Source organism: Mesoplodon bidens (assembly GCF_964165515.1).
Source record: "Mesoplodon bidens genome assembly, chromosome: 8".
NCBI classification, from domain to species: domain Eukaryota; kingdom Metazoa; phylum Chordata; class Mammalia; order Artiodactyla; family Ziphiidae; genus Mesoplodon; species Mesoplodon bidens.
This window is the reverse complement of record NC_138165.1, coordinates 104953975-104979637: the sequence shown is the minus strand read 5'-3', so window position 1 is coordinate 104979637 and position 25663 is coordinate 104953975. Positions and strand designations below refer to the sequence as shown.

The 25663-nt window shown below is 42.9% G+C and overlaps 1 protein-coding gene across 9 annotated transcripts in view; it reads right to left on the bottom strand.

Moving 5' to 3' along the window:
• Positions 1–4333: 4333 nt before the first annotated feature.
• LOC308621982 (nuclear body protein SP140-like) overlaps positions 4334–25663 on the bottom strand; it is an 86107-nt gene continuing 64777 nt past the window's right edge. For all 9 annotated transcript variants that reach the window (XM_081242940.1, XM_081242945.1, XM_081242948.1 and 6 more), the window contains 12 exons: positions 21605–21670; positions 19882–19962; positions 16844–16912; positions 15469–15573; positions 13431–13573; positions 12203–12250; positions 9848–9895; positions 7142–7257; positions 6291–6399; positions 5936–6013; positions 5572–5715; positions 4334–4787 (listed from right to left, as the gene is read on the bottom strand). In XM_081242940.1, coding sequence (XP_081099066.1) covers positions 4680–4787; positions 5572–5715; positions 5936–6013; positions 6291–6399; positions 7142–7257; positions 9848–9895; positions 12203–12250; positions 13431–13573; positions 15469–15573; positions 16844–16912; positions 19882–19962; positions 21605–21670 — 1115 coding nt within the window. In that variant the 3' untranslated portion in view covers positions 4334–4679. The remainder of the gene's footprint in view (positions 4788–5571; positions 5716–5935; positions 6014–6290; positions 6400–7141; positions 7258–9847; positions 9896–12202; positions 12251–13430; positions 13574–15468; positions 15574–16843; positions 16913–19881; positions 19963–21604; positions 21671–25663) is intronic.

The window sequence follows — 25663 nt, the reverse complement described above, 5'->3', positions numbered from 1 at the left end:
AACAGACCTGGATTCCTTTGGGAGAAAACTCCTCCCCTTTGTGTACAGGAGTAGAAGGAATGTTAACCGAGATACTGGCCCATGAGCAAGCCAGGCCAGCCAGACCCTCTTCGGGGAGTTGGACTCTCACGTGAAGATCGTTAAGGAGTTAAAACACAGTTGGATAACTTTTGTTCAGTGGCAACTCCTTAAGAAGGTGGAGGAGATGTTCCTGGTGTCCAATTCCTGGAGCAGCTCTGCTTCCTGCCTGGTTCTGGGGCCATTTGCAGGCTCTGAGCCCAGCCTCCTGCCTTTTCGGGTGCCACTGTGCATCCCATCAATGAAGTCCCTTTCTGTCTAACCTAGATAAAATTGGCCTCACTGGCAAAGAGCCCTAATCGATACAAGGATATTTGCATGTAAATTTTCTTAATTTATTTACTTATTGCTTTCAGGGTCAGCACTTTCTAAGTGTATAGCAAATATTATCTCACTAACCCTCACAATGATCCAATGAGCTATGTATTACTAGTATCTCCATTTTACAGATAAAACTACTGCATGGGGAGGGTAAGTAACTTGCTGAAGGAAACACAGACAGTACATGAGGAGCTGGGTTTCCACCTACATGGACTAACTGCAGAGTCTGTGCTCTTATACAATAGATACAGCACAATTAGCACTGTTCACAACACCAAAAATAATCAATAAGGGCCAGCTGCAATCAAGCCTTGATGAAAAATGAAAGTTATGATAGGCATGACACATAATTATATTTACTGACATGTAACAATGCCCATTAAGTGGAAAACATTGATTAGAACACATTTTATTATTCAGATGGTATAACTACTCCCTCTCCATCCTCCACCCCTGCCCGCACGTTACAAAGCCCAGAATCATTTTCATCAAATTGTCAACCATGTTTATTCTCCTTACCTGGTGAGCCTTACCAACCATTGTGCTTCTTAGTGGTAAGAGACACAAGGTACGATAGCTTGGAGCTTTGGAGGGAATACCCTGTTATGCGCCAGACCATTGAACCCCTAAAGAGTTACCTATATGGCATGTCTCCAAGTCTTATAGGGTTTATCTCTCATTATCTGGAGTGCATGTGACTCAGCCAGGCTTTTAGAACACTCAACACCTCTTGCTTATCAGGTACAATTAACATACTGTCATTGTGATAGTTAATTTTATGTGTCAACTTGACTGGACAATCTTGGGTGCCCAGATTATCCTGGGTGTCTCTGAGGACATTAGCGTTTGAATAGGTGGGCTCAGTAAAGTAGATTGCCCTCTTCAAGGTCAGTGGGCACCATCCAATCTGTTAAGGGCCTGAATAAAACAAGAATTGAAGGAAAGGAAATTTGTTCTCTTCTTGCCTGCCTAGTTGGGCTGGGACAGGTGTCTCCAACTGCTCTTAGACTGGAACTTACACCGTTGGCTCCCCTGGTTCTTGGGCCTTCAGACTTGGACTGGAATTACATACCACTTTTACTCGGTCTCTGGCTTGCAGATGGCATATCATAAGACTTTTCAGCCTCCATAGGCACATAAGCCAATTCACATTTTATATATAAACAAACAAACATATATCTATCTATATATATATATATGAGAGAGAGAGAGAGAGAGAGAGAGTTCTGTTTCTCCAGAGAACCCTGATTAATACAGTCATCAATATAGTGGACCAACGTAATGTACTGCAGAGTGGCCAGTCTTTGTCCCTTCAGGCTATATTGTGACAGAGAGCAGGAGAATTCACATAGCCCTGGGGCAAGATTGTAAACATGTACTGTTGTCCAGTCCATGTGAACATGAACTGCTTCTTATCCTACTTCCTACTGAATGTTTTAAAAGTACATTTCTCCATATTAATAATTGTGTGACATATACCATAGGCCGTGCTAATCTGCTCTAATGAAGATACCACACCAAGCAACAACAGCTGCAACTGGGGCTACTATTGGTTAAGTTTCTAGTAGTCATCTAGCAGCCATGAGCTTTTGCAGAAGCCAGACTGCTGTTCAAACAAAGATGTGATGAGGATTACAGCCCTTGCATCCTTAAATCTTTTCATGTGGCACTAATCTCTGTCATTCCCTCAATCTCCAGGACTGTGATTTTCTTTCAACTTACCATTTTCACCAAGGGAAAGTTCAGTTTCAGGCCCTTCTGCTTGGCCTTTCCTAAGACAGTCATTGTTATTTCACAGGTTAAAGATCCAGGTCAGTCAACTGCTATGTATGTTCTCATTATCCTTACTTTCAGGAACTGGGGTAATGGCTGCTGGGTGATCCCATGGATTGAGTGGACTCACTGTTAGATGGACATTACCTTGCATCCATACACTCCACTCTAGCAGGGACCATGATGGTGTTTTGGGACCCCAGGTATTAGCATCAACTCAGATCCTGTATCAACAACTGTTAAAAGATTTGTGTATTTTCCTTTGTCTGGTATATGGTTACTTGAATAAATGACCTTATGTCCTTTTGGTGAAGAGCTCAGGGAATCACTACTTTTACACTTTCTTATGAGACCTGCCCTCATTTCCATGAGCAGGTCCTAGCTTTGGCTCAGGTCTGGAAACTAGGCAGGGGCTCTTGACTTCTTATTGGGGTGGCTGATCTCAGCCATCTGTTCATCTATTTTAAATCTTTTTTGATGATATATATGAAGCAATATCCTTGTTGGCTGCCCATCTCTCTATAAGTTTAAGGTGTACAGCATAATGATTTGTCTTATATACATCATAAAATGATTACCGCAATAGGTTTAGTGACCGTGTTCGATTAGCTATCTCCATAGACTGCTTTGGGCCAGGGCTCCAGCCATCATTCTAACCTTGCTGCACATTACAAAAATTATTTCATCTTGCTCTGACAGATAAATGCTGCCACCTGGCTTCCATTATTCTAGAATCCTATCATTTCCATTGTTACTAGGGAATCCAGTCCTGTAAAAACATTCCTCCGTTATGCCACCCTACAGAGGACGGTCCCTGCTGAGCATCTCAAGGATGCTGGTGCCCCTCAGCTGTGTGCTCCTTATCACCTTGTTAAGTTAATGTCTCTGAGGCCTCCTGAAGAGCACAGTAACCGGTGGATGAGTTTTCCAGTTGTAGAGAGTGGAGCCATGCCAACATCCTGAGGCTTTTGGATCTTCTTTTCCACAGTCTGCCCTGGCATCTCTGTTTCCACTTCATCTAGTATGTACCACAGTTTATACCAAGCTTTTTTTTAGTTAAATTTTTTAATTAAATGTTTTTCTTCCAGTTTTATTGCAATATAAGTGACATACAGCACTGTATAAGTTTAAGGTCTATATAATGATTTGACTTATATACATCATGAAATGATTACCACAATACGTTTAGTGAACAGCCATTTTTATTCCAAAGTTAAAAGAATAGAAAAAAAATATATATATATATAAGTGCTTAAGAGCCACCCAGGAGCACACTTGATTCAGCCCCTTTGGCCCTTGCCAGGCTAATTAAACTTCTTGACACAGGAGAGTGCTTCTGTGTTGACAATTTTCCCTTTTCCAGTTTCATATTCCCCTTCTTTGTCCAGGACCCACCCCCAGACACAATCTCCTGGTAGCTGCTGGTACATGTTGGCCAGTCCTGCAGCTCCACTGGGGTAAATGCTCTCTTCAGCTGGCAGGACAACCCAGGACTTTCTCAGTGGGGTCATGCTGGGAGGACTCTGCAGCCTTCGTTCAAGCAAGATTAGGATGGGGTAGCGTAGGGGTCTGTCTTCCAACAAAGAGTAGGGAATTCTTTTGCAGGCCCTGTGTGTTGAGGGAGACCTGGAGTTCAAGGTTCTCACTTGCTTCTACCTAGAAAGGCTGATTCTGTTTCAGGATTGCACTCCTTCTTTACCAGGGCTCTGCCTTTGGCACAGGAGGCCAACCCAGTTTAGACTTCAGTCTTCTCTTATGTTCTGCCATTCTTAAAACTGGGACCTGTGTCAGGCCTTCCTTTTGTCTGCCTTCCAACTGCAGTTGTAAGGGTGTCTTTGCTTTGACTAATAGATTTAAGGCCCTCATTTATTCTTTTCAATATATTAGTGGCACTTAGCAATAGCCACCAAAATCTACAATTCCATTTACCATTTCTCCCTTTGTGAATGCCAATTTCGAAAGCTAGTGAAATCCTCTTTATCTCATCGAGTTTCCCAAAGGTGAAAGTTTGGCAACAGCACTATTAGAGCACACCAGGAACCATCAATATACCACCCATCACCATCTGGCCAGACTGTGATCCAAATCCAGAACCCACCCTTACAGCCTGCTTGCTAGGATCATTACCTTAAGTTGGGTTCCCTAGAAGCAGAGCCTGAGATAAAGTCTCTTAAGTAAGTGATTTATTGTGAGTTTCTTTGGGAGAAAGGGGGGAGGGAAGCAGGATTATAGGAAAAGCTAAGCAAGGATGTGATCCCAGCCACAGACCAGCTCCAGCCAATCTCATGAGGAACACAGGAGCATGAATTGTAACAGGAGGTTGAGTCCACCTTGGCACTGGAGGCTGGCCCCCAGGCCAAGGAAGTGTAACACTCCAGGTGAAGCTGGCTCCATTTGGCTGAAGGCAATGCTCTGGGGAGGGGCGGCATAAGCAGCCAAGCTTCCATGCAGCTGGGGGATGAGAAGTCTGCTCCAAAAGGGGTTTTCCAGGACACTAACAACTTCCACTATTCCCGTGAACTGTCCTCATTTGTTTCCTGAATAGTGAACACTTCCTTGAAAGTCTTCTCAAATTCTGCCTCCAGTCTAAGTCCCATTAGGCCAAAGTCATTGAACTGGAAAAAAATAAAATAAAATGAACACAAAAATCATGGTCCTCATTATCAGTGTCATTGCCACCTTGTAATTGAGAACGGTCAGGACTCTTGTCTTAGACACCCTAAGTTACATGAACCAGGTTATGCTAAAAACTCATGTGGCGAAGAGCAACATGTTTCCTAAGAGCATGATTATTTCTTATTAACAAGATAGAAATGGGAAATCATAACCACACTTGGGGACTCTTACTTATTTGGTTGGGTTGTTGATTTCAGTGAGAGTTAGAAAAGTAATCTATGTTCTTTGTAACAGTGCAAATAGTACAGACTGCTTTTAAGTTAGGTCAATGATCTTCCTTTTTCATTGTCACTTCTGTTCCCCTCCGGTGACTCCTGTTAAACTAGATGATCCATTCACATGGAGTGCAATCTGGAGATTGGGATTTCTGAAGAGGTCAGATTGCGTGTTTTGGGGGAGAGATAAGAAGCACAGTGTGACTTTAAGATGCAAGTCTCTTATCCCTGGGTTTGGAGCAGGCAGGACTCTGCTGTTCTCCATGGCAGCTGTAGGAGGGTCTGAGCTCTTCGGGGTCTGGGGTTCTGGTTGCAGGGACAGCCTCTGATTCACTGTTACTACGCCTTGCTGAGCTCCAGTCTTGAACGGAAAAGTCACTGACTTCCGGGACTCTTGCTTTGCAGGTTTCATAGGATGAGGGAAACTAAAATTTCCCAGGCACCAGAAAATGAGGGCAGAGTGGCTCAATAGGCAGAAAATGAAATGGAAGCAGGGAGAACCACTTACCTTGTAAGATGCCCTGTGGTTCTGAAAGATGAGGCGCATGTCCTGCACAAAGCCCTCCACATGGGAGTAACCCTGCTCATTCAGCCTCTTCTTGATCTTGTCCAACCACATGGGTTCCTTTAGGTCTTTAGAAGCCTCTTTAATCTAGTGAAAAAAAAAATCAGTGGGAGAATTACTGGCAGAGTTCAATGTGTGCCTACTGTGGATTCCCATCAAATCCAGTAGAAATACAAAAAGGGAAAGGTAACAGCAGCTCATGCTCTCACTCCCAGGGGATTCTGATCTCAAATCACATGGGTACCTGTTTCAAGGTGGGGTAACATCATGGCACAGCCTGTAATCACAGTTTGGTATTGTTACTTACATAATAGTAGTATGGAATCTTCGCAAAAAAGGTGCTCTCTGTATGACAATAGACCTTCAAGAGGATGAACTCACATTTCTGCAAAAGAAGGTGGCTGTGAGTGAAAAGCAGCTTGGAGACAATGAGCCCATATACATGCCCAGGCAGAGGCATGACTCACACCAGTATCTGGAAGTTTCCCCAAACATGGATGGCTCTTGGAAACAGACATGCAATGGCTGCAAACAAGTTCTGGTGTGATTTCAGTGTGACCGAGTCATGGCTCACCCTTCGGTTGCCTTTCTCCTGACCCTGGCTATTTGACTTCTCACATGTGAGGGGAAAGGGGAAGAACTGAGGTTCCCATCCGACTCACCAACTGCTCCTCGGGCTGCATCTGTCTTGCCAGGACCTCCGATTCCCCGAGACATCCCTGGCTTCCTGAAGACTCCTTTATCCTGCAGAAGGTGCAACTCCACAGGCTCCTAAGGGGCCGGACATAAGTGAGCGGGGGGCAAGGTCCCTGGAAACAGTCATCACTCCTATGTCTGATACTGTCCTCCTTTCAGGAATGTTGATGGACACAGCTGGAGGAGGAAAGGGGCACCTCCAGAGTCTCCAAGAACCCCACGTGGGGTCCGAGCCAATGACCCTCATCCCCTCGAAGGAGCAACAAGGGGTCAGGGCATGGAGGTGGTATCAGGATGAGTAGTGGGCTCTTCTTTCTCTGTCTGTTTCTGGGAGCACAAGGAATCCTGCCCTGGCCTGAGTGTTGAAACTGGGCCTTAACCCCTGGGAATCCTGCCAGGCCTGAGTGTCGAAAGTGGGCCTTAACCCCTGGGGGGGCCTCAGGCTTCCCTCAGCCCATTAAGAAAGTGGCAAAATGAGGGAACCAGCCCATGTTTCCTGCCTTTTCTGAATCAGTGCAGAACACAAACAAGTGGCATTTCCACCCCCATGAACGGGAGGAGTCCACGCTGGAAAACTTCTAGGGAAGGACAGTAGCAGTATGTAGGCAAAGGACCTGGCTACCGACCTAGAGGAGAGCAAAACGCATTAACCTGCCACTGCCAGCATCTTGAAACAGCTCTCTGGATCATACTGCTGGACCCTGTGCCTATGGCCCTGCTGTTTCCCCATGTAGACACAGTAAGGACTCTGTAGGGAGAGTGTGTACGGCAGGGGGAAGGGTCCCTCATAAGAAGGGAGGGGCTGCATCTCACAAACCTCTCAGTTTCCACAAGTGGGATATGACAATCCTCGTGAAAAGATCTCGAACAAGTATCACAGCAAAACAGTTGTCCTCCGTCCCGGCACGTCTCACACTCATCTGAGTTCCCCAGCTAGAAGGGAAAACGACATCTATATCCCTGGTGAGACCCCAGAAGGCCAGAACTAGAGGAATCTAGAACTCATTGCCTTTGTGTGAAGCTGAGTGGACACTTACATGCTTCTCCCTGAGATATATGAAAGAACAGCGTAGCGTGGCGATTTCAGAAGCAGAAATTGTGGTCTGCAATGAAATTCAGGAGGAAGGGCCTGTGTGTCAGACCAGAAAAGTCTTCCCTATAAAACCAGAGACTCGGGCTTCCCTGCTGGCGCAGTGGTTGAGGATCTGCCTGCCAATGCAGGGGACACGGGTTCGAGCCCTGGTCTGGGAAGATCCCACGTGCCGCGGGGCAGCCGGGACCGTGAGCCACAACGACTGAGCCTGCGCGTCTGGAGCCTGGGATCCACAACAAGAGAGGCCGCGACAATGAGGGGCCCGCGCACCGCGATGGAGAGTGGCCCCCGCTCGCCACAACTAGAGAAGGCTCTCGCACAGAAACGAAGACCCAGCACAGACAAAAATTAATTAATTAATTAAAAAAACAAAAACAAAAACCAGAGACTCTAACACTGAAAGGCTACCAACAAAACAAGACGATTTTGAAGTAAAATCTGAATAACTTCATCACCTTGCAGATAAAATAAGGTCCTGAAATACAGTGTTAAGTGTATTTGTCTATACCGCAATAACTAAATTGACTCCTTGAAGGGTGATATATGGAGAATTTAATAAGGTGGATTAAACTTAGTGTGGAAAGTAATACAAGATTATTTTAACAATTATTTTGAGCCTTGCTCTGGGCTTTTGTGTGAACCTACTTGTGTTGGGTGAATTGGGATTCTGGCCGTTTCTTTTGTTTTTGAAATGGCCATAAATGAGGAAGTGCTACCTCCCAGGACCATTTTGCCAAAAGCTCCCGGGAGTTCAATGTTCTGGGGATCCTCAAGGACGCCCCCCAGTTGGAGACTGAGACTGCTCTGACATGGAGTCATGGGGCCATGTTTTTGCTCATCACTGTAGACACTCACAGATTACCATCATCGTTCTCTAGAAAGTGATGACCCCTCTTCCCAGAAAAACAAAGAATAACAAATATAACCAATGTCTAAGAACCTCATGTTTGTGCATTTTTTAGCAGATTTATCTAGCTCTTTGTTTCTTAGTCCAGCTGCACATTAGAACTTTCAGGGCAGAGTATATGAAATACTAATGCCCTGGTCCCTATGCCAGAAATTCTGAATCAATTTGTCCGGGTGGGGCAGATCCATTGGTGTTCTTCTTTAATTCATGGAATGGGTAATTTTGTGTATCAGAATCATCTGGGGAGTTTTAAACAATCCCAATGTCCAAGTCATAGCCTAGACTGATGAACAGAATTTCCTCTAGGGTGGGATCTGGGCAATACTATTTTCCAAAGGTCTTAGTTTCAGCCTAGGTTGAGACTTACCCTGAGCAAAGGGGATATTATAGCCCTGAACTGGCCTGTAATATCAGTCCCAGGAAAGATTATTAACAGCAATGAGGGGACTCTTGCTGGAACAGCTGCCGTCTCCTCCCCATGGACTCTTGGCCGTGGGCTGTGAGACCTGACCCTCTGGGTCTATATCCATCCCAAACAAGCCACACAAACACTGGACTCCAGCACTGTTTAGATGACTAAAGAATCCTTCAGTTGGCCAAGGGTCAGAACGAGTGTGGATAAGATCTAAATATTGTTGGGGGGATTGCTTTGGAGGTAAACTATATGTAAAACTACTTGACTGTCCCTCCTCTTTTGGACGCTGTGTATCAGTATCACTGCATACTAACCCATGTGAGTGCCTCCCCCTGGAGCTGTGCAAAGGTGACTCTGCTTAAAATGCCCATCTTGTTGCAATGAAGGGAATCAAAATATGATTCAACTTAGAGAGTGGAGTCATCCACAATTTTAGCAGACCTTAAAGCATCCAGCCATATGGTACCAGTCTGAGTAAAAATGCCCTGTGATTTGCTATGTGGTGACCAGCTCAGCACCATGATGGCTCCCTCAAGATTGGATACAGGGCTTCCATAAAGAACCCACTAGCCCTGAGTGCATTTCTCTGCAGGACTCACAACAGGGTTCACACCTAACTTGCCAGGTTGGCCTGGCCTGTTCCTTCTGGTTGACGCTTAAAACCATCTACTTCTACCTGTACCATGGAATAGATGTTTGGGATACTCCTTTCCTTCCTTATTGCCTTCTTTAAACTGCTGGTTTCCCCTCACATTTCCTCCTTAGCCTTCATCTGCAGGCCAGCCGCACCCATTACTCCTTCAAGCCCAGGCTCTAGAGACCCCAGTGGTCTCAAGCTCTACCTCCCGGACTCACTTTCGGGGGAAATGAGGAAATGGGAAGGTTTCCACTGAACAAATGGAAAGGATGCTTTCAGGCTGAGACACCCAACGCCAGAACCCTGTACCTGATGTGGGTGAGGCATCTGCTGTTCCCTGCTCACCACACATAGCAACATGCTGCACCTGAGTGTGAGTGTGCTTCAGGGAAATGCGGTGATGACTCAGAGAAAGTGCCAAGGGAAAAGGCCTGCATTATTCCAGGGTTACAGGCAGGCGTTAGTACTTACACAAAGGTTATCATCTAAAGTATTGTCGGGAGACTTCGGTACTCTTTTCTGCAAAAAAGAGAGAAAGATTAAAGGACAATATTGAATGTGATGTATGCATCCATCACCTATTTAAACAGCAATCTGTTGAGGGATTCAAGACACGGTTTACCCATTACTTCATACCTGTTTTTATGGATACACATATCTACTTGGAAAATAAAAAGTACCAAAGTACCACTGTTTGGCCCAATGCAAGTTCTATTTCCTGGCTCTCAGATGCAAAGTGGGGTTTTGTGAAGCCATGCGGGGAGTCTGGCCCTGGTTCCCACAGATGGAGTTGGAGAAACTCTGCTGGTTTTCTTGCTTTGAGAGGCCCTTAGGCATTTTCCTCTATATTAGAAAATGTCATCCCACCTGGAGGAGCTGCAGTGAGAGTATCAGGCCGAGGACTCATTGTCAACAGCTCCAGTGACCACAGGGCCCAGAGTCCTGGCATCCATGCAAGTGTCCCAGAGAAGAATGTCACCACCTATCACAGGTCTCCTAGGGCACAGCCCCAAAGATAAAATGTGCCCAAGTTTCACAGGGTTGCAACTCTTCTTCCAGAAGGTCACCCTCCTCTTCCCTCCCTCTGAATTCCAAAAAGTCAGCTAGCTGACTCTTCAGAGGTAACTGACTACCACCCACTAACTTTACAATGCGTCCCAATATTCAGTAGAATGACCTGACCTCCTTCCCTCTAGGACACAGGCAGCCTCAGCTTTTATCTGCAGCCCAGGGCAGAGTGGTCATGGAAAAGTGTGATCCATGGGACAGTGATCTGAGAGGTGTCCACGTCACTGCCCACGTTTCTGTGTGGCCTAAAGTTCACCACCCATCCCCATTAGTTATTCTTCCATGTTAGACAATGAAGTTGAAACAATCCTTGAGGTCAGAGATATTGTTTCAATCTTCTAATGACCATTGGGCATTTAGTGTGCACTCAATCACTGTATGTTGGATAAGTGAATAAATGAGTATCATTTCACTTAGGAACAGATTACTTGCTGTCTCCTAAGCAAATATTAGCCTACAATAAAAAGATTGTTCTAAAGGTGCATATCAGATTATTTTACAACACAGCAGCTGTCATCAAAAGGTGTTAGTGACCTTTGTGAGGAGCCAGGAAGCTGTCATGTGGTGCTGAGAGTGACACTGAAGATTCCAGAAGCCAAGGGGCAAGAGAGGTTCTGAGGGGCACAGAGGGCCCACAGAGGTAATAATGGGTCCTGAGATCCACCACTTGGGGAGCTTCTGTTCTTGCTCATTGGGAGATGTGAAATATAGAGGTAACTGCAGGTTGTTGCTAAAAAGTGCTGCACCCACAAATAAGGGTAGAATCTGTTGGTAGGACGTTGTCAGCTTATGTGGGTAATCTAACTGAGTAACCCTTGGCACCTGGGGAATGGTACAGATGCTGGTCTTTAATATACTCACTAAGCAGGGCAAATAATATGATAGTTTCCCTTTAGGAAATCCAGTGGGTGAAATGTCCCAAGGACTTAGAGTTCAAACTGTCCAGAATATGTCAGATAATGTAAAGGCCTGGACCTCACATTCCCAGTGGAACATGAAGTCCCACTGGCCAGCTACGTCTGACCTGTCTTAGAAGTCTGTGAACGTCTTGAATGGCCATTTCTACATGAAGTGTATAAGAATGGCACTTCTCACCTCCTCCTTCTTCTCAAGTTCTCATTCATACCCAACCCTGGAAAAACCATCACCATGTCCTGAATCAACACTGCACCGTACATATTTGTTCGTTTCATCCATAGAGGAAGGAATCACTTTCATAGATAGAAGGGAGGTCTGCACAGCCCCCCTTGAGGAGCTGAAAGAGTGGCATCAGAGTAAACAATTTTCCAGGTCAGCCCCTCCTATACTTAGACTGTGAATAAACTTTTGCTCCATCAGATTTCATTAAAGTTAGGAAATCGTAACATGATTTTAAAAATCTGGGTTTGAGTTGAAGATGACCCTATCATCTTATTAGGATATATTTTTTATGTATTCCAGCATCATGTCTTCTTTTACAACTTTGACACCCTTTCATCTGCATCTATAGCTAAAGCACATCCATGGGGTCTATTTTGATGGTTCCTTATCACCTCCATCTCAAATGGTTTACCATGCAAAGAAGATCTTGCCATATATACAACATAGTGTTCAAAGTAGCAACACTGAAGTTGCATACCCAGAGTTTTTAAAAGGTGGGAGTGGGGTGTTGGAGGAAGTTTACTAATAATTACCCAGTTGAGAAACCACAGAATAATACACAGTGCATGAAAAATCAGTTACGTGATGAGAACTTGTAGAAAGTTATGCAATAATCACCTTTCTCATCCTGCCATATTTCCTTGGAGGGTTACGGAGAAATTTTTTCTGAAAGATAAAAAGATCTAAGTATATGGTTGGCCTGTGAGTCTCGCATTTCCAACCTCCTCCCAAATATTTCTACCTGGATGTCCCACTGTCAGCCCAAAGCCAAGGTGTCTAAATGAGAAACCATCTCCCTCTCCTCACTTGTACTTCTTCTAGAATTCAATCCGTGGCAGCTTAAAAATCATCTTTAGAACTTTTTTTTCCTCCTGTGCTTTTTCCCTAACTTTAAGAGGTTTTCCTTCATAATCTCTTTGACACCTCTCACCTCCTCTCCATTTCCACCAGTGTCACTCAAGCTTGAGTCCCTCTACCAGGGCTAGTCAATCAACACACACTTATCCCATGCCTATTTGGTGCCAGACATTCTGGCCAATCTTGGGCACACAAAGATGGACAAACCCAAGAGGGGTCTAGAGAGAAAAAGGGGATGCATGGAAGGATGAGAATAAAACAGTATAAGAAAGGCCTTAGTAATGGGCTCAAGAATCCTAGGGAAGGGATGGTCAGGGTCAGGTCAGGCAGGGAATACTCAGGGAAAAATGGCATTTGAGCTGAGCACTGCATGTTGAGTGTAGGTTTCTTGGGCTGAAAGACACTGAAGTCATTTCAAGGCCCCATGGCCACCTAAAACACTATTTTAAATATGTCGTTTCCCACCTCAGAAGACTTCACTGATTTTGCATTATCTATATTGTGAGTTTAAACACATTAGCCTGGCATTAAGTCCCTCCACAAACAACTCCAGTTGATGGATTATGCCTTATCACATACAATATGTTTACCTCAACCATGGTTCTGGTTTTCGTGCCATTCTTTGTCTGGAGTAACTTCTTCCTACTTGTTTGATTGTAAACTGTCCTCTTCTTTCAGTGCATAAAGCTGTCTGTATGAACCTGAGTCAGAATGACCTTTCCTTCCTCCAAGCTCCTGCATCCATCCTGACAGAGCTCCTTTTACAACAGTGATGTGCTGCATTGTACTGAGGTTAGGAATGTGGAACACCTCTCCCCAGGTGAGAGGATAAACTCAGAGGCATCTGGGCTTTAGCTAAAACTCATCTGGACTTTAGCCATAACTCATCTGGACTTTAGCCATAACAAATATTTGGTGAGCAAATAGTGACCTTATTCTTGGGGCACAGCAAGGAAAGTCACATCTCCCATCCCTGTCACTGGAATACCTCTATCAGCCAACGTAGGGGCATCCCACCGCAGCGAACACTTAACTTCCAGTTCTTGGATCTTTCGTGGCCTCCTCTGATTTCAAATTCCCTGGGGGTGAACCAGTCTCCATTCTCACTCTGTATACACTTCACCCAAACTCCTGTAAGACCAGGGTAAGTTAATCTTTAGCCCTCTTTGTTCTCAGATGGTGGGCTCCCAACACACTGGATCTGGACCTACCCAGTTTGGTCTCAAGATCTAAAACAGGAGAGTCTAGCCTTCCCTTTCAGGCTTCAGAATCCCCAAACCTAGCCTTTAAGTCCCCTCAAAGGATATTAACTGCTTTGTGGCAACATTTCCTTAACCAATATGCAAAAACAACAACAAAATGATAATTACCATCAAAATCAACCTTTTAAAAGTATGTCAAAATCACCTACAAAGGAAAAGGAAGTGATTTTGAAGAGTGAGACCATTTTAATTTGCTAGGGATAGAGAACAAGTCAGAATCTCCTATGGACTTTGGGGAACCTCAGGTTGGGACTAAGGTCTCCAATGGGGGCTCTGCAGCTCAGAACGGCACCACAGCAGCATCTGTGCCCTTTATTATACTTTTCACCCAGTTTAATGGCATTATTGAACAGAGATTTTCCCATCCCTGAAATCATGGATAGCTGATATTAAAAATAATTGTGAAATGTTATCCAATGGAAAATCTCAGTTATGTATAAAAGATAATCATATGCTTAACATCACTAGTCATTAGAGAAATGCAAGTCAAACCCACAGTGAGATACCATTTCACACCCACTAAGATGGCCATCATAGAAAAGTCAGACAATAACAAGTGTTGGCAAGGAAGTAGAGAAATGGGAGCCCTCATACATTGCTGGTGGGAATATAAAACAGTACAGCCACTGTGGAAAACATTTTGGTGTTTCCTCAGTAGGTTAAACATGGAATCATCATATGAACCAGCAATTCCACTCCTAGGTATATACCCAAAAGAATTAAAAACATATGTTCACACAAAAACTTGTACATGAATGTTCAAAACAACATCATTCATAATAGTGAAAGAGTGGAAACAATCCAAACTGATGAAAAGATAAACAAAATATGGTATATACATACCATAGAATATTATATTATTGGGCAATAAGAAGGAATGAAGTACTAATACATACTATTACATGGATGAACCTTGAAAACATAATCTTAAGTGAGAGAGCCAGTCCCAAAAGGGCACATATTATATGATTCCATTTAAATGAAATACCTAGAATAGGCCAATTTATGGAGCAGAAAATAGATTAGTGGAGAGAAAACAGATTAGCCCAGTTTAGGGCTGGGTGGCGGGGTGGGGTTAGGTGGGAATGGGCATTGATTGCTAATAGACATGGAGTTTCCTTTAGTGAAAAAATATTCTGACAAAAATATTCTAAAATTAGATTGTGGTGATGGCTGTACCATCTTGTGAATATACAAATAAAACTCAACATCAAGTCGTACACTCTCAGTGGTGAATTGTATCTCGGTTAAGCTGTTTAAATACCTTACCTCAATTATGTACACTAATTCCTCGCAGCTACACCATGAAGCAGGTTTTTAATGATTTCTTTTTTAGATGAAGAAATTCAGGGTCAGAAAGGTCCCATTCTCTACTCGGCTGAATCAGTCCCTCTCGACATAGCTGAGGCTGGGACTCAGGTTGTCTGATTCTGAATTCTGTTCTATCCTTACTACATCAAGCACCTGCCTTGGTGATAATCATCCAGAGGGAGAGAGGATATGAAGTTGGAGGCTGAGGGCCTCTTCCCTTTTATTTCTGCTTCATTTCTCTTTGCCCTCCCCATGGACACTTTCACATGGGAGTAAGCACCTAAAATGTATGATTTCTTAAAGTGTGAAAATAGCAACTTAGGGATCCCTTCCTCCTTCTCTCAAGCCAAACCATTGTCCCAATTCCTTCAACTATGTGTAATTCATACGGATAATTCCATTACTTCTCGTGATCCCTTCGGCTAGGAATTGCAAATAGACCATAAAACCCACCTTTTTTCAATTTCTTCTTATGTAACATCCCCTTCACCTCACCACAGGTCACAGGAAGTATCTGATAGTGAAAATCCACTTTTTCATACCTGCGCTTTCTTTGCCCTGAAAGAGAAGATTCCTTCCTTATCTCATTTTCAATTGCACACGTACTGCTTCTCCCATGCTGAGTTTGTTCCTATAAAGGTATGGAGGAACTTAGAAAGCTTTATTCCATAAATCTCTAGAGTCAAAGTCTTTCTTCCAAGTGGCATTTTTGATACATAACTACAGAATGTCTACCTCTACCTCATCCCTCAAATCTCACACAAAACAGAACGTGTTAACAGAGAAATCGGGCTTCAGTAAAACTGTCTTAGCTCCCAGTCCAGTCAGCCCCACTGATTCTTACATGACAATGAAACATACAGCTGCATCATGTTCTGAAGTGAACCTCCAGTTACACTATTTCACGGCAGTTAGGTAGCTGGAACAAAGCGAGAGACTGTACTTGCATCTCCCTACTTGAGCTCTGGTTAGTGAGCAGAGAGAGAGTAATGATGGGGGAACCTAATGGAGCTGACGTCTGCCTTCTCTTTGTGTTCTCTGCTTTGCTTCACTTCTCCCTCACGTCGGCTTTCTCCTTAGCTGAAAGAGGAGTTCAGGAAGCTCTAGGATAATCCACAAGTTGCATGGTGGGGAGGGCTGCTAGAGACCTGATTCCACAGAAGTAGGGGTGAAAGTTCTTCAAACTAGCTCAAGGAGGATGTGTAACTGATGCTGACCCTCCAGCCAATGTTTTAGAGCTATGATGGGAAGAGGGGGAGCTGTCCATGGTCCAGTTTTGAGGTAGTAGGCTAGTAGAACTGGGATGAACTGAGAAGGATGGTGTGGGCCTAATTCACTCTCTTGCTTTACAGATGAAGAAATTGAAGCAAACGCTGTCAAGTGACAGGTCCAAGCCCACACACTCAGGAGAAGAGAATGACAGACTTCTGACTACCACCCCAGGCCACCCGTGGTGTGCAACTTCTGACTCTCTGTGTAGCAGGAAAAGGGTCTGCTAAATAATGTGTGGGTTGTATATGTGCCCTTTATATGAAAGCAGGCTATTTCCAGCTTGAAAGTTATCAGTTCAGCGAAGACAGCATCACTGTGGTAGCCCCTGGACACACTGGGTCTGGTTTAGATCTGTCACCAAGTTACTTGTTTGTGGAATTATCTTCTTTTTCTTTCATACACATTTTGAAAATGGACCAAATCATATACGTTTTCCAACAGTTAGTAAAGCTACATAAAGCAATTAGGGAAATGGATTTATCAGTAAAAACACAGAGTAAAGCACAGGAAATGAGCTGCATAATTATTGAGAGTGTATTCCCCTTTTCTTCTTTACCTCTTAAGTTTTTTCTTTGGGGCTCTGTCATATGAGTTAGGTGGAGTCTCTGTCTGCCTCTCTTTCTCCCTGAGAAAATAGGAAAAATAATGCACAAAGAAAAATATTTAATGCCTAGTCCTTAAGCACCAAGAATTAAATGGCAAATCTTAGACTCATTTTTACTTTTCATTGTCCCACATTAGTAAAACAAACAAATAAGAGAAATCAGCATTTTATTTATGTCTCAAGCAGCCATGTGTTGAGTGCTTAATAGATGCCAATTGTACATCGACTAATGTACAATTAAAGGAAGTGAGTTAAGGGAAACCCTATGGTGGGCTTCACAGGTGAGACACATGTCCTGCACATCACCTAGAATGAAGTTATTTGTACATTTGTGTTGAAAGTTTTAGTAATGTGACCAAGAGTTTTGTCCACCTGGGTTTAGACAAAGATATTAGAATCGAAGAAACTAACAAGAAGTCTAATCAAGAGAATGGGTAGAACTGAGTCCTCCAAAACCTTGATTTCAAATAGTAATTAAGGACTGACTCAGTAGATGTTGCAGCAGAGGATGTTCTGCCATTTACAAGTTAATTGACTGTGGATATGCATCTCAGTATGTTTGCTATCATTCACATGTGTCTTATTTTCTAAGGTAGGAAGATAAATTCGTTTCCTGCTTTCTGTGTTCAATGCCTACCGTCAAATGACCGCCATCTGGTGGTGCTGGGTGGGGTAATACAGACCCCAAGAAGAAATATTTTCCAGACTACTCCTTCCTAACTGCTGCAAACTCCAAGCAGATTATGAGCATATATCAGACCGGCAAAGTAAAAAGGCTCTTTCCTTCAGTCAAACCCAAAATGGACGCATTGGTTGGAAAAATAATCCCACTTTCTGGTCTTTAGACTAAGCAGTTACTGAGAGGGTTTTCATTTCCTCAAGATCAAAATGGCCTCATGGGACAAATGTTGATGATTAGACCTTATCAGAAGATCAAACAAGTCACAACTTTGCAAGTTGTCACCCTGTTGTTATTTAACAAGAGAATAGAATCTCAGACAAGAAGCCTACAGAGATTTCTAAACTTATGAAATCTTAAGTTTAAGAAATCTTAAAACTTAAAGAAATTTCTAAACATACGAAAGTAGAAGACTTGGATAGTATAGCCATGGGCTAAGGAGAACCACTAACAAGACAGAACTGCAGTTTTTAAAGAGGCAGGTTAATCTTTTGACTCCCTCTCACTTCCTCCGTCTGGAAGGTGGGTTCACCAGGCAATAGCAGGTCACCCACCCAGGTATGGCTTTCTGAGGCTCTCCGCACCTCCTCTCTCACCCAGGATGCCAAAGTGGTGGAATACTCTACAAGACCAGGATATTTCTGGTTCTCTTTGTCATTCCTCCCTCCTCTTCTAAAGGTCCATGCTCACAGCCCAGTGAGAAGAGATCCAGACATCTCATGCCTGCCTCTCCCATAGTCCAGTTTGGCTTGGCACTAAAGCTCCGATTACAACCTTGGACAGTCCAGCAAATGCAGAGTTCTTTCTTGTTCTCTGTCTCTATCTGTTGCTTCTGGTTATATCTTTCCTGGATAGTAGGTATGTTGGATTTACCTTTCATCAAATCTGTTAGGCCTAATATTTGTAGAGAGAAAAAGGAAATACATTGAAGTCCATTCTAGTCTTTTCTTTGGAGCTTCTAGTAAAAGGAGATTTGGAGCTTAAAACCCACTAATTCATAATATAGCGCCATTGTATTTTACCTTCAAAACAGATTGGCTGAGCAAGGCAGGACTTAACTACTTCTGTGTCCCCAGGCTGTAGTACCCATTGAATAACACTGAAACGCCATAACAAACCCTAATAAATACTATGGCAGTCAGATTATAATATAAGGTTATTTTTTTTAATTGTTGTGTTTGGTATTAACCTCTAGAAGTAAATGTGACAATTTTAAATTTAATACTGTTTTCTCAAAATCTCAGTAGAACTAAGTCCCAGCAGTTGAGAACAATTCACTAAGTGCCAAAAAGGGTGACCAACTGCCCCAGTCTGTTCAGGACTAAGGGGTATCCAGGATGCAGGACTTTCAGTGGCAGAACTTGGAAAGTCCTGGGCAAACCGGGTCGAGTTGGTCACCTTACTTCACAGCCTACGTCCAAAGGCAATGCACCGAACCACCTATGCGACCGTCCAAAGTATTAGTGGAAGAGGTTATGGCGGCCCTAGCTCTTCACTCATATCCAGGCTACATTTCTTTCCAAAAAAGTCAAGCTGGTGCCTCTTCCCTCACCGCGGAGTTAATGAAAGCATCTCGTAGAGGAAAGAGCTAGTGATTGTGCACTTTCCTTATCCAGTGTCATCTCACAGCTGTGCCTGTCAGGTAAGACACTTCCACACTCTTATCTCTCCTCTCTCATCCACTTCCCCAATCCTGAATGGGCTCAAGCCAGCAGCTCTTGAGTGGGAGTAGGGCCAAGAGAGAATGAGAGAAGACCCCGATTATGCCACCTCTCCACTGCAGGTGCTCCAGACCAAGCTTGCTCAGGCAGAAGGCAGGGAGGTGCTTTGAATTGGAGAAAATACTTAAGTTTTAATACCAGGCCTGAAAGGACCCCCAATAACTGGAAAAAGACTCTTGTTCCTGTGAAAAGGGAACAGAAAAATGCTATGACCTGCCCAAGATAGGAAAAACTCATCTAGAAGGTAGATTTGAAAGGGCAATGAGAGAATGAACTTACTTTCTGTTTACAATTTATAAAAACTAGCCATTTTAATAAACCAATAATATAAGGTAAAGGAATTTTCATGAAAAACAGATAAAACTCAGAGGAAAAAAAAATTAGGTCCTGGGCAGATAAGAGCTATGACAGAAATGCAAACAATTTACAATCCTGGCTCCAAATGGGTTGCTTTCTAAAGATTTCATGGCTCTTAAATTGACTGGTAAGCTTGACTAGTAAAAAATTAAGGAAGACCTGTGTTCCTCAAAACTTTAGCAAAATTTCTATCGACCCCCAGGGCAAAATAGAAGTGGCACAAACAATCTTACTGCTGATTTTGGCAGGGTCCTGCACATGCATTTTCACCTTCTTTCTACTCGAGGCCAGTTGGCCAGCAGCGTTGCTGTTGTCTAGGGGTAGGCAGGGGAAAAGACAGAGTTATGCAAACAGCAGCTGACATGTGAAACGAAAAGCAAGCGAGGAATTTTATGAGAGGGTATAATATAGTGGAAATAAAACATCAACTAGGAGCCAGAAACCCAGGAAAATCCACTTAAACCTCTGTCCCTGTCTCTTCCTCCATAACATAGACATACTATTGTTGTTCTATATTATCACAGAACATCAAGTGTTAAAGGTTTTTGAAAGTGCTTTATAAGCTGTGTATTACAAAGTACAATACCATAACTTATGGCTGTCTAATTGTAAAAATACATAAGAAACGTATCAATCTACCACTGAACATGTGTTGAAAAGAGTTCAATTCAGAAGTATCAAAAAAAAAAGAAAGCAAGTGAGGGAATATGGGTTTGAATTCTGAACCCCCTTGCACTATACACTCAGACAAGAAAGAAAGTTATGGCAAGGGATCTCAAGCAGGGGTCCAGAGCATTCTCTACTTACGAGGGACCACTTTTAAAGTACATACAAGATTTCATTATACTTTGGAAAAAAGTGGTTTAGAATTTATGTATGGACACATAGACCTAAATGAAAATGTCATAATGATTAAATACAAATATTTAGTGTTTTGAAAATAAGCATTCTTAAAATGGACGCAACCACTTTTTTCTTTCTTTCTGAACAATATTATACACATTCACTAATAGTGCAGCCATGTAAATTGGCAAGAATGTAAGATACATAGATTAGTGAAAATTAATAAATTTTAATTGGACTCTAAAATCTTGTATAGATCTAGTAATTCAAAATCAGAAATCATGTGGAAAATGAAGTCTAGCCCTCATTGTCTAGAGAAAAGTTGTTCCTTAAACCACTACTAAAATGAACAAGATTTCAGGGGTCTGATTAGAAGTAATATATACACGTTATTGGAAACTCAGAAAATAAAAATTGCATGAAACATCACCATCTGGAGATAGCCACAATTAACTTGTTAGACTTTTCTTTTGCATATTTTACTGTTTAAATGACACTTTTCCATCACAATAGTTGAACATGTTTAATATTTTGAGTATATACACATACCTTTAAAAAACACAAATAAAAATGTAAACTGTAAATGTAAACACCTATATTCCAATGACCAAATTCAACTACTGCATATATTTTTATGGATGTACTGACACTGATTTTCCTATATATCTATATTTATGTCTCCCTCTATATATAGATGGATAAATATGTATAGATAAGGATTTATAGAGATATAAAAACAAATAATGCTTATACATATATTTTCTCTAACACACACATACATGCACACATATACACATACAGTCTGCTTTATTCATTTAGCCTTTAGAACATCTCTCCAAATTAATGTTTCTTGACCTAGGAAAGAAGCCACATATTGAGGATGGCAGTGTCTCGGTAGCATTTAGCTCTGGACGATTACACATGTGAGATATAAACCATTTTGTTGAAGCCACTGTATTTTGGGGCCTCTTTATTAAAGTGTCTTGGCCTATATCCTGACTGACATAGTAGCTAGGAAACTATTATTGTCCTCAAGAGACTGCAGGCTGCAAGAAGACAATAAGCAGTGCCTTATAAACTGAACAGGTGTGACTACTTCACTTTGCTGCTTACCTTTTTGATGTATGTTTCTCTGACGTTTAATTTTTACTCTTGTCCAGGAATGCCCTTTCTTTTTTTCTTAAAAAAAACATAATAAAGTTAATTACTTAGAGCTGTAAATATAATTCTCAAAGCCTTATATATCAGTAGTTTTCAAGTATTTTTTTCAGACCTTAGTTCACAAGAATGGGGCAAACTTCTTAACTACCAGTGTAGCAGTGTGAGGTTGACTTTGAGCTATATTTTACCCTGCGTAGATTTGGAGACTATAGGAGATGACTTTCTCTTGAACAAATATCAATTTGTTCCCTTTTCAAGTGTTTTTATATAAATTCAAATGTTCTGAAGTTGGGAGGCATTCTCAACTTTAATATGGAGAACTGCCATTAAATAATCTCTGTATTCTTGCAGTTGTAACACAAACCTTCTCACTTATGTTTAATATAGTGCCTGAAATTCCCAGAGGACTTAAGGAAACAGAGTGGATTTTGTGTTGTGTTTTGCTTTCTTGTGTGTGATATGAAGATGTGTGAATGTGGGAAGACCACTGGTGCTGGGCAAGTAGCTCAGTGCTGACTTACAAGGCAGGAAGGGCCAAAAAGCCTTGCTCTTCAAATGGAAATGCTCTATTCAAGAATGCTGGATCTACCATATGATCCAGCAACCCCACTCCTGGGCATATATCCGGAAAAGAAGAAAACTCTAATTCAAAAAGATACATGCACCCCAGTGTTCATAGCAGCACTATTTACAGTAGTCAAGACATGAAAGCAACCTAAGTGTGCATCAAGAGATGAGTGGATAAAGACGTGGTATATCTATACAATGGAATATTACTCATACATAAAAAAGAACAAAATGACATTTGCAGCAACATGGATGGACCTAGAGATGATCATATTAAGTGAATTAAGTCAGAGAAACACAGATATCCTGTGATATCACTTATATGTAGAATCTAAAAAAACGATACAAATGAACTTACTTACAACACAGAAATAGACTCACTGACATAGAAAATAAACTTATGGTTACCAGAGGGAAAAGGAGTATGGAGGGACAAACTAGGAGTATGGGATTAACAGTTACTACTATATACAAAATAGATAAACAACAAGCTATATTTACTGTATAGCACAGGGAACTATACTCAGTATCTTGTAATAACCTATAATAGAAAAGAATCTGGGGGCTTCCCTGGTGGCGCAGTGGTTGAGAGTCTGCCTGCCGATGCAGGGGACACGGGTTCGTGCCCCGGTCAGGGAAGATCCCACATGCCGTGGAGCGGCTGGGCCCATGAGCCATGGCCGCTGAGCCTGCGTGTCCGGAGCCTGTGCTCCGCGACGGGAGAGGCCACAACTGTGAGAGGTCCGCGTACCGCAAAAAAAAAAAAAAAGAAAAGAAAAGAATCTGAAAAATATATATATATAACTGACTCACTTTGCTGTACACCTGAAACTAATACAATATTGTAAATCAATTAATTCAATTTAAAAAGAAAAAAAAAAGAGAATGCAGCGACTGCCCCAGTGGCACCTTGGCTTTCTATTCTACTTCACAGCCTGAAGTAAATCTCAGCCTCACTGAGGTCTTCCATTCACCAAGATTCCCCAGAGGCCTGGGCCTGGTGCACTGATGCTTGGCTAAGCTGACAGCCGAAGTCCACTGGGCCACTGTGGCTGTTTGGCCTCAGAGCCAGCTTGGCAGAACCAAAGCAGATGTGGTCACTCCTCTGGTTAGCGGAAGTCAGATGACTGGGCTTTTGCACATAAGCTACATGCTTGGTCGGCCACGTGGAAAACTACAGACTGGCAGAGTAGGGACACCGATCTCTGAGGCAGTGATTGTAGAAACGAACCGTGGTGCTGATTGGCCAGTCTGGGCCCCTCACGGGAATGCCCAGGTGCCTGGTCTTTACTGACAGAGGCTGACATCATGATTCTGATGCAGGGGTTATGGCTGATCGCCAGGCTCGTGACTCCTGCTAGAAGCTGACCCATTTGTCCCACGTGGTGGGGAGCCACATCGCAAGGGGCTTTACCTCTACCTGCTCCTGCCTGACCAGGCTTCAAGATGCTCTTGCGGTTATGGGTGGTGCCGCAACATGGTCTATACTTCCGCTTACAGACCAGCTGACTCTGGCCGTACCATTGTGACCCTAGAAAGGCGTGGGTATCTTGAGCCTGGCTGCCTGGACCACTGCAGTCTGACAATGATGTGCCCTTTAACAAAAGAGCTCTTCACAATGCACTGACTATCTGGCCCACATCCCTCATCTCCTGTCCATACACCTCTGTAAGGCTCTTTGGTTACTGAAGGTAGCTGTCTCCAGAAAGGGATCAGCTCCTTCCTGGATAATGATCAGGACAAAAGTGGTGAGGGGTTAATGGTATTATATAGGGCAATTCTGAAAATCCAGGATTCTGTTTGAACATTCCTGGGAATGATGCCTCATTCTTTCCCCAACCAGCCTGGAAGGCACAGCCTTGGAGGGCCTAAGGGATTCAGATTTAATTCTGGTTATTTTATGAAAGTGCCTTTGCCCCACTTGTACCTGACTATTCTGAATGAAAGGTCTGAGTGGGAATAAGAAATGATTGGGAAAGAAATACGAAGTCCCAGCCACTGGAATGTTATACACAGATTTTGCAGCAGTGAAGGAAGAAAACTCCAGGCATCTGAGGAGGGAATCCCATAAGCTCTAGAAGGTACAGGGGATGGAGGTACATTAATAATATCCATCTTTCAGAACTTCTCTGAATCCTTCTTCCAGAAGGAAAATGCTTGGTACAGCTCTCCCACTACAAAGATGAGGAATCTACTATTCACCAGATACAAGAAAAGGAGCTGGTCCCAGCGTCTGCATATCCCATGCAGAATACCTCCAGACATCACCCCCACCCCCATTCTCAGCCATTCTATGGTGGGGGGTGAAGAATGAACACCATCTGGTTGCTGTCATGGACAAAGAGGACAGATCAGATGGACTGTCCTCAGGAAGTATCTGCCCTCCAAATCAAGGACTGGATGCAATGAACAGAACTGGGAACTTTAAGGCTTACAGTTGGCCAGGGGCCCACCCTGGAGATATTGTCCACCTTCCCCCTGGCTGATGTATGTCCCATTAGGGGACCTCAACCACTGTAAATGTTTCCCTTCCAGAGGCACCATGTGTGACCTTGGGATTGTACTTCTTGTGTGAAAGCCAGGCATTTACTTGCCTCTCTCATGCAAACGTGGAGAATTACACCTTAGGGGTGGTCATTAGAGACCTAAGGCACTTATGGTTTATGAAATTCATTAAATGCAGCAGGAAATAAATTGAATGGATTTTGTCCTAGCCTACATTGGTTGGATTAATCAGTATGGCTGGTGGAATGGTATCTTCATGGGGAAATTTGCCAGAATCTGATGTGTGAGTGAATTTGTTGGGGGGGGGAGGGTTGTTCTGTGGCATTTCCACATGGCTGAGAGCATCTTTTCAAGGATGTTTGAACAGCTAAACAGCTTTGGAAGCTAGAGATAGTGTAGCCTTCCACGTCAGAGTGCAGATTTGTTTCATGACCAATATAAAAAAATGTCTCCCTCCTTAGAAATATTCCAGAATAGTAAAATTTTCTTAAATTCCAGCTAATAATATAAGGTATCCCTCATGGATAAGTTTCGTGCAGGTTTGCTAGTAACCCCCTTCTAAGACTGGGGGTATTCCTCAACTTGGGCACAGCTTGTGTGTGCCATATTACTAACCCCTATGTGGGTTTAGGGAGACAAAAAAACTGATGCACCTAGCCTATATCTCAGCAATTTAATTTATAGGAATTTATACAAGAGGTATAAAGGCATAGAGCCACAGAAAGGTTTCTACAAGAATGTTCATTGCAGCTTTTTCATATTAGCCCCAAACTGGAAACACTTGCAGTGTCAATCAATAGAAGAAAGTATACACAAAATATGGTATAGTCATACAATGTAACCTATTTTGTGACAAAATGGTACAAACTACTGATATATTCAACAATATGGATAAATCTCAAAAACATGATGCTGAGTGGAATAAACCTCACACCAAAA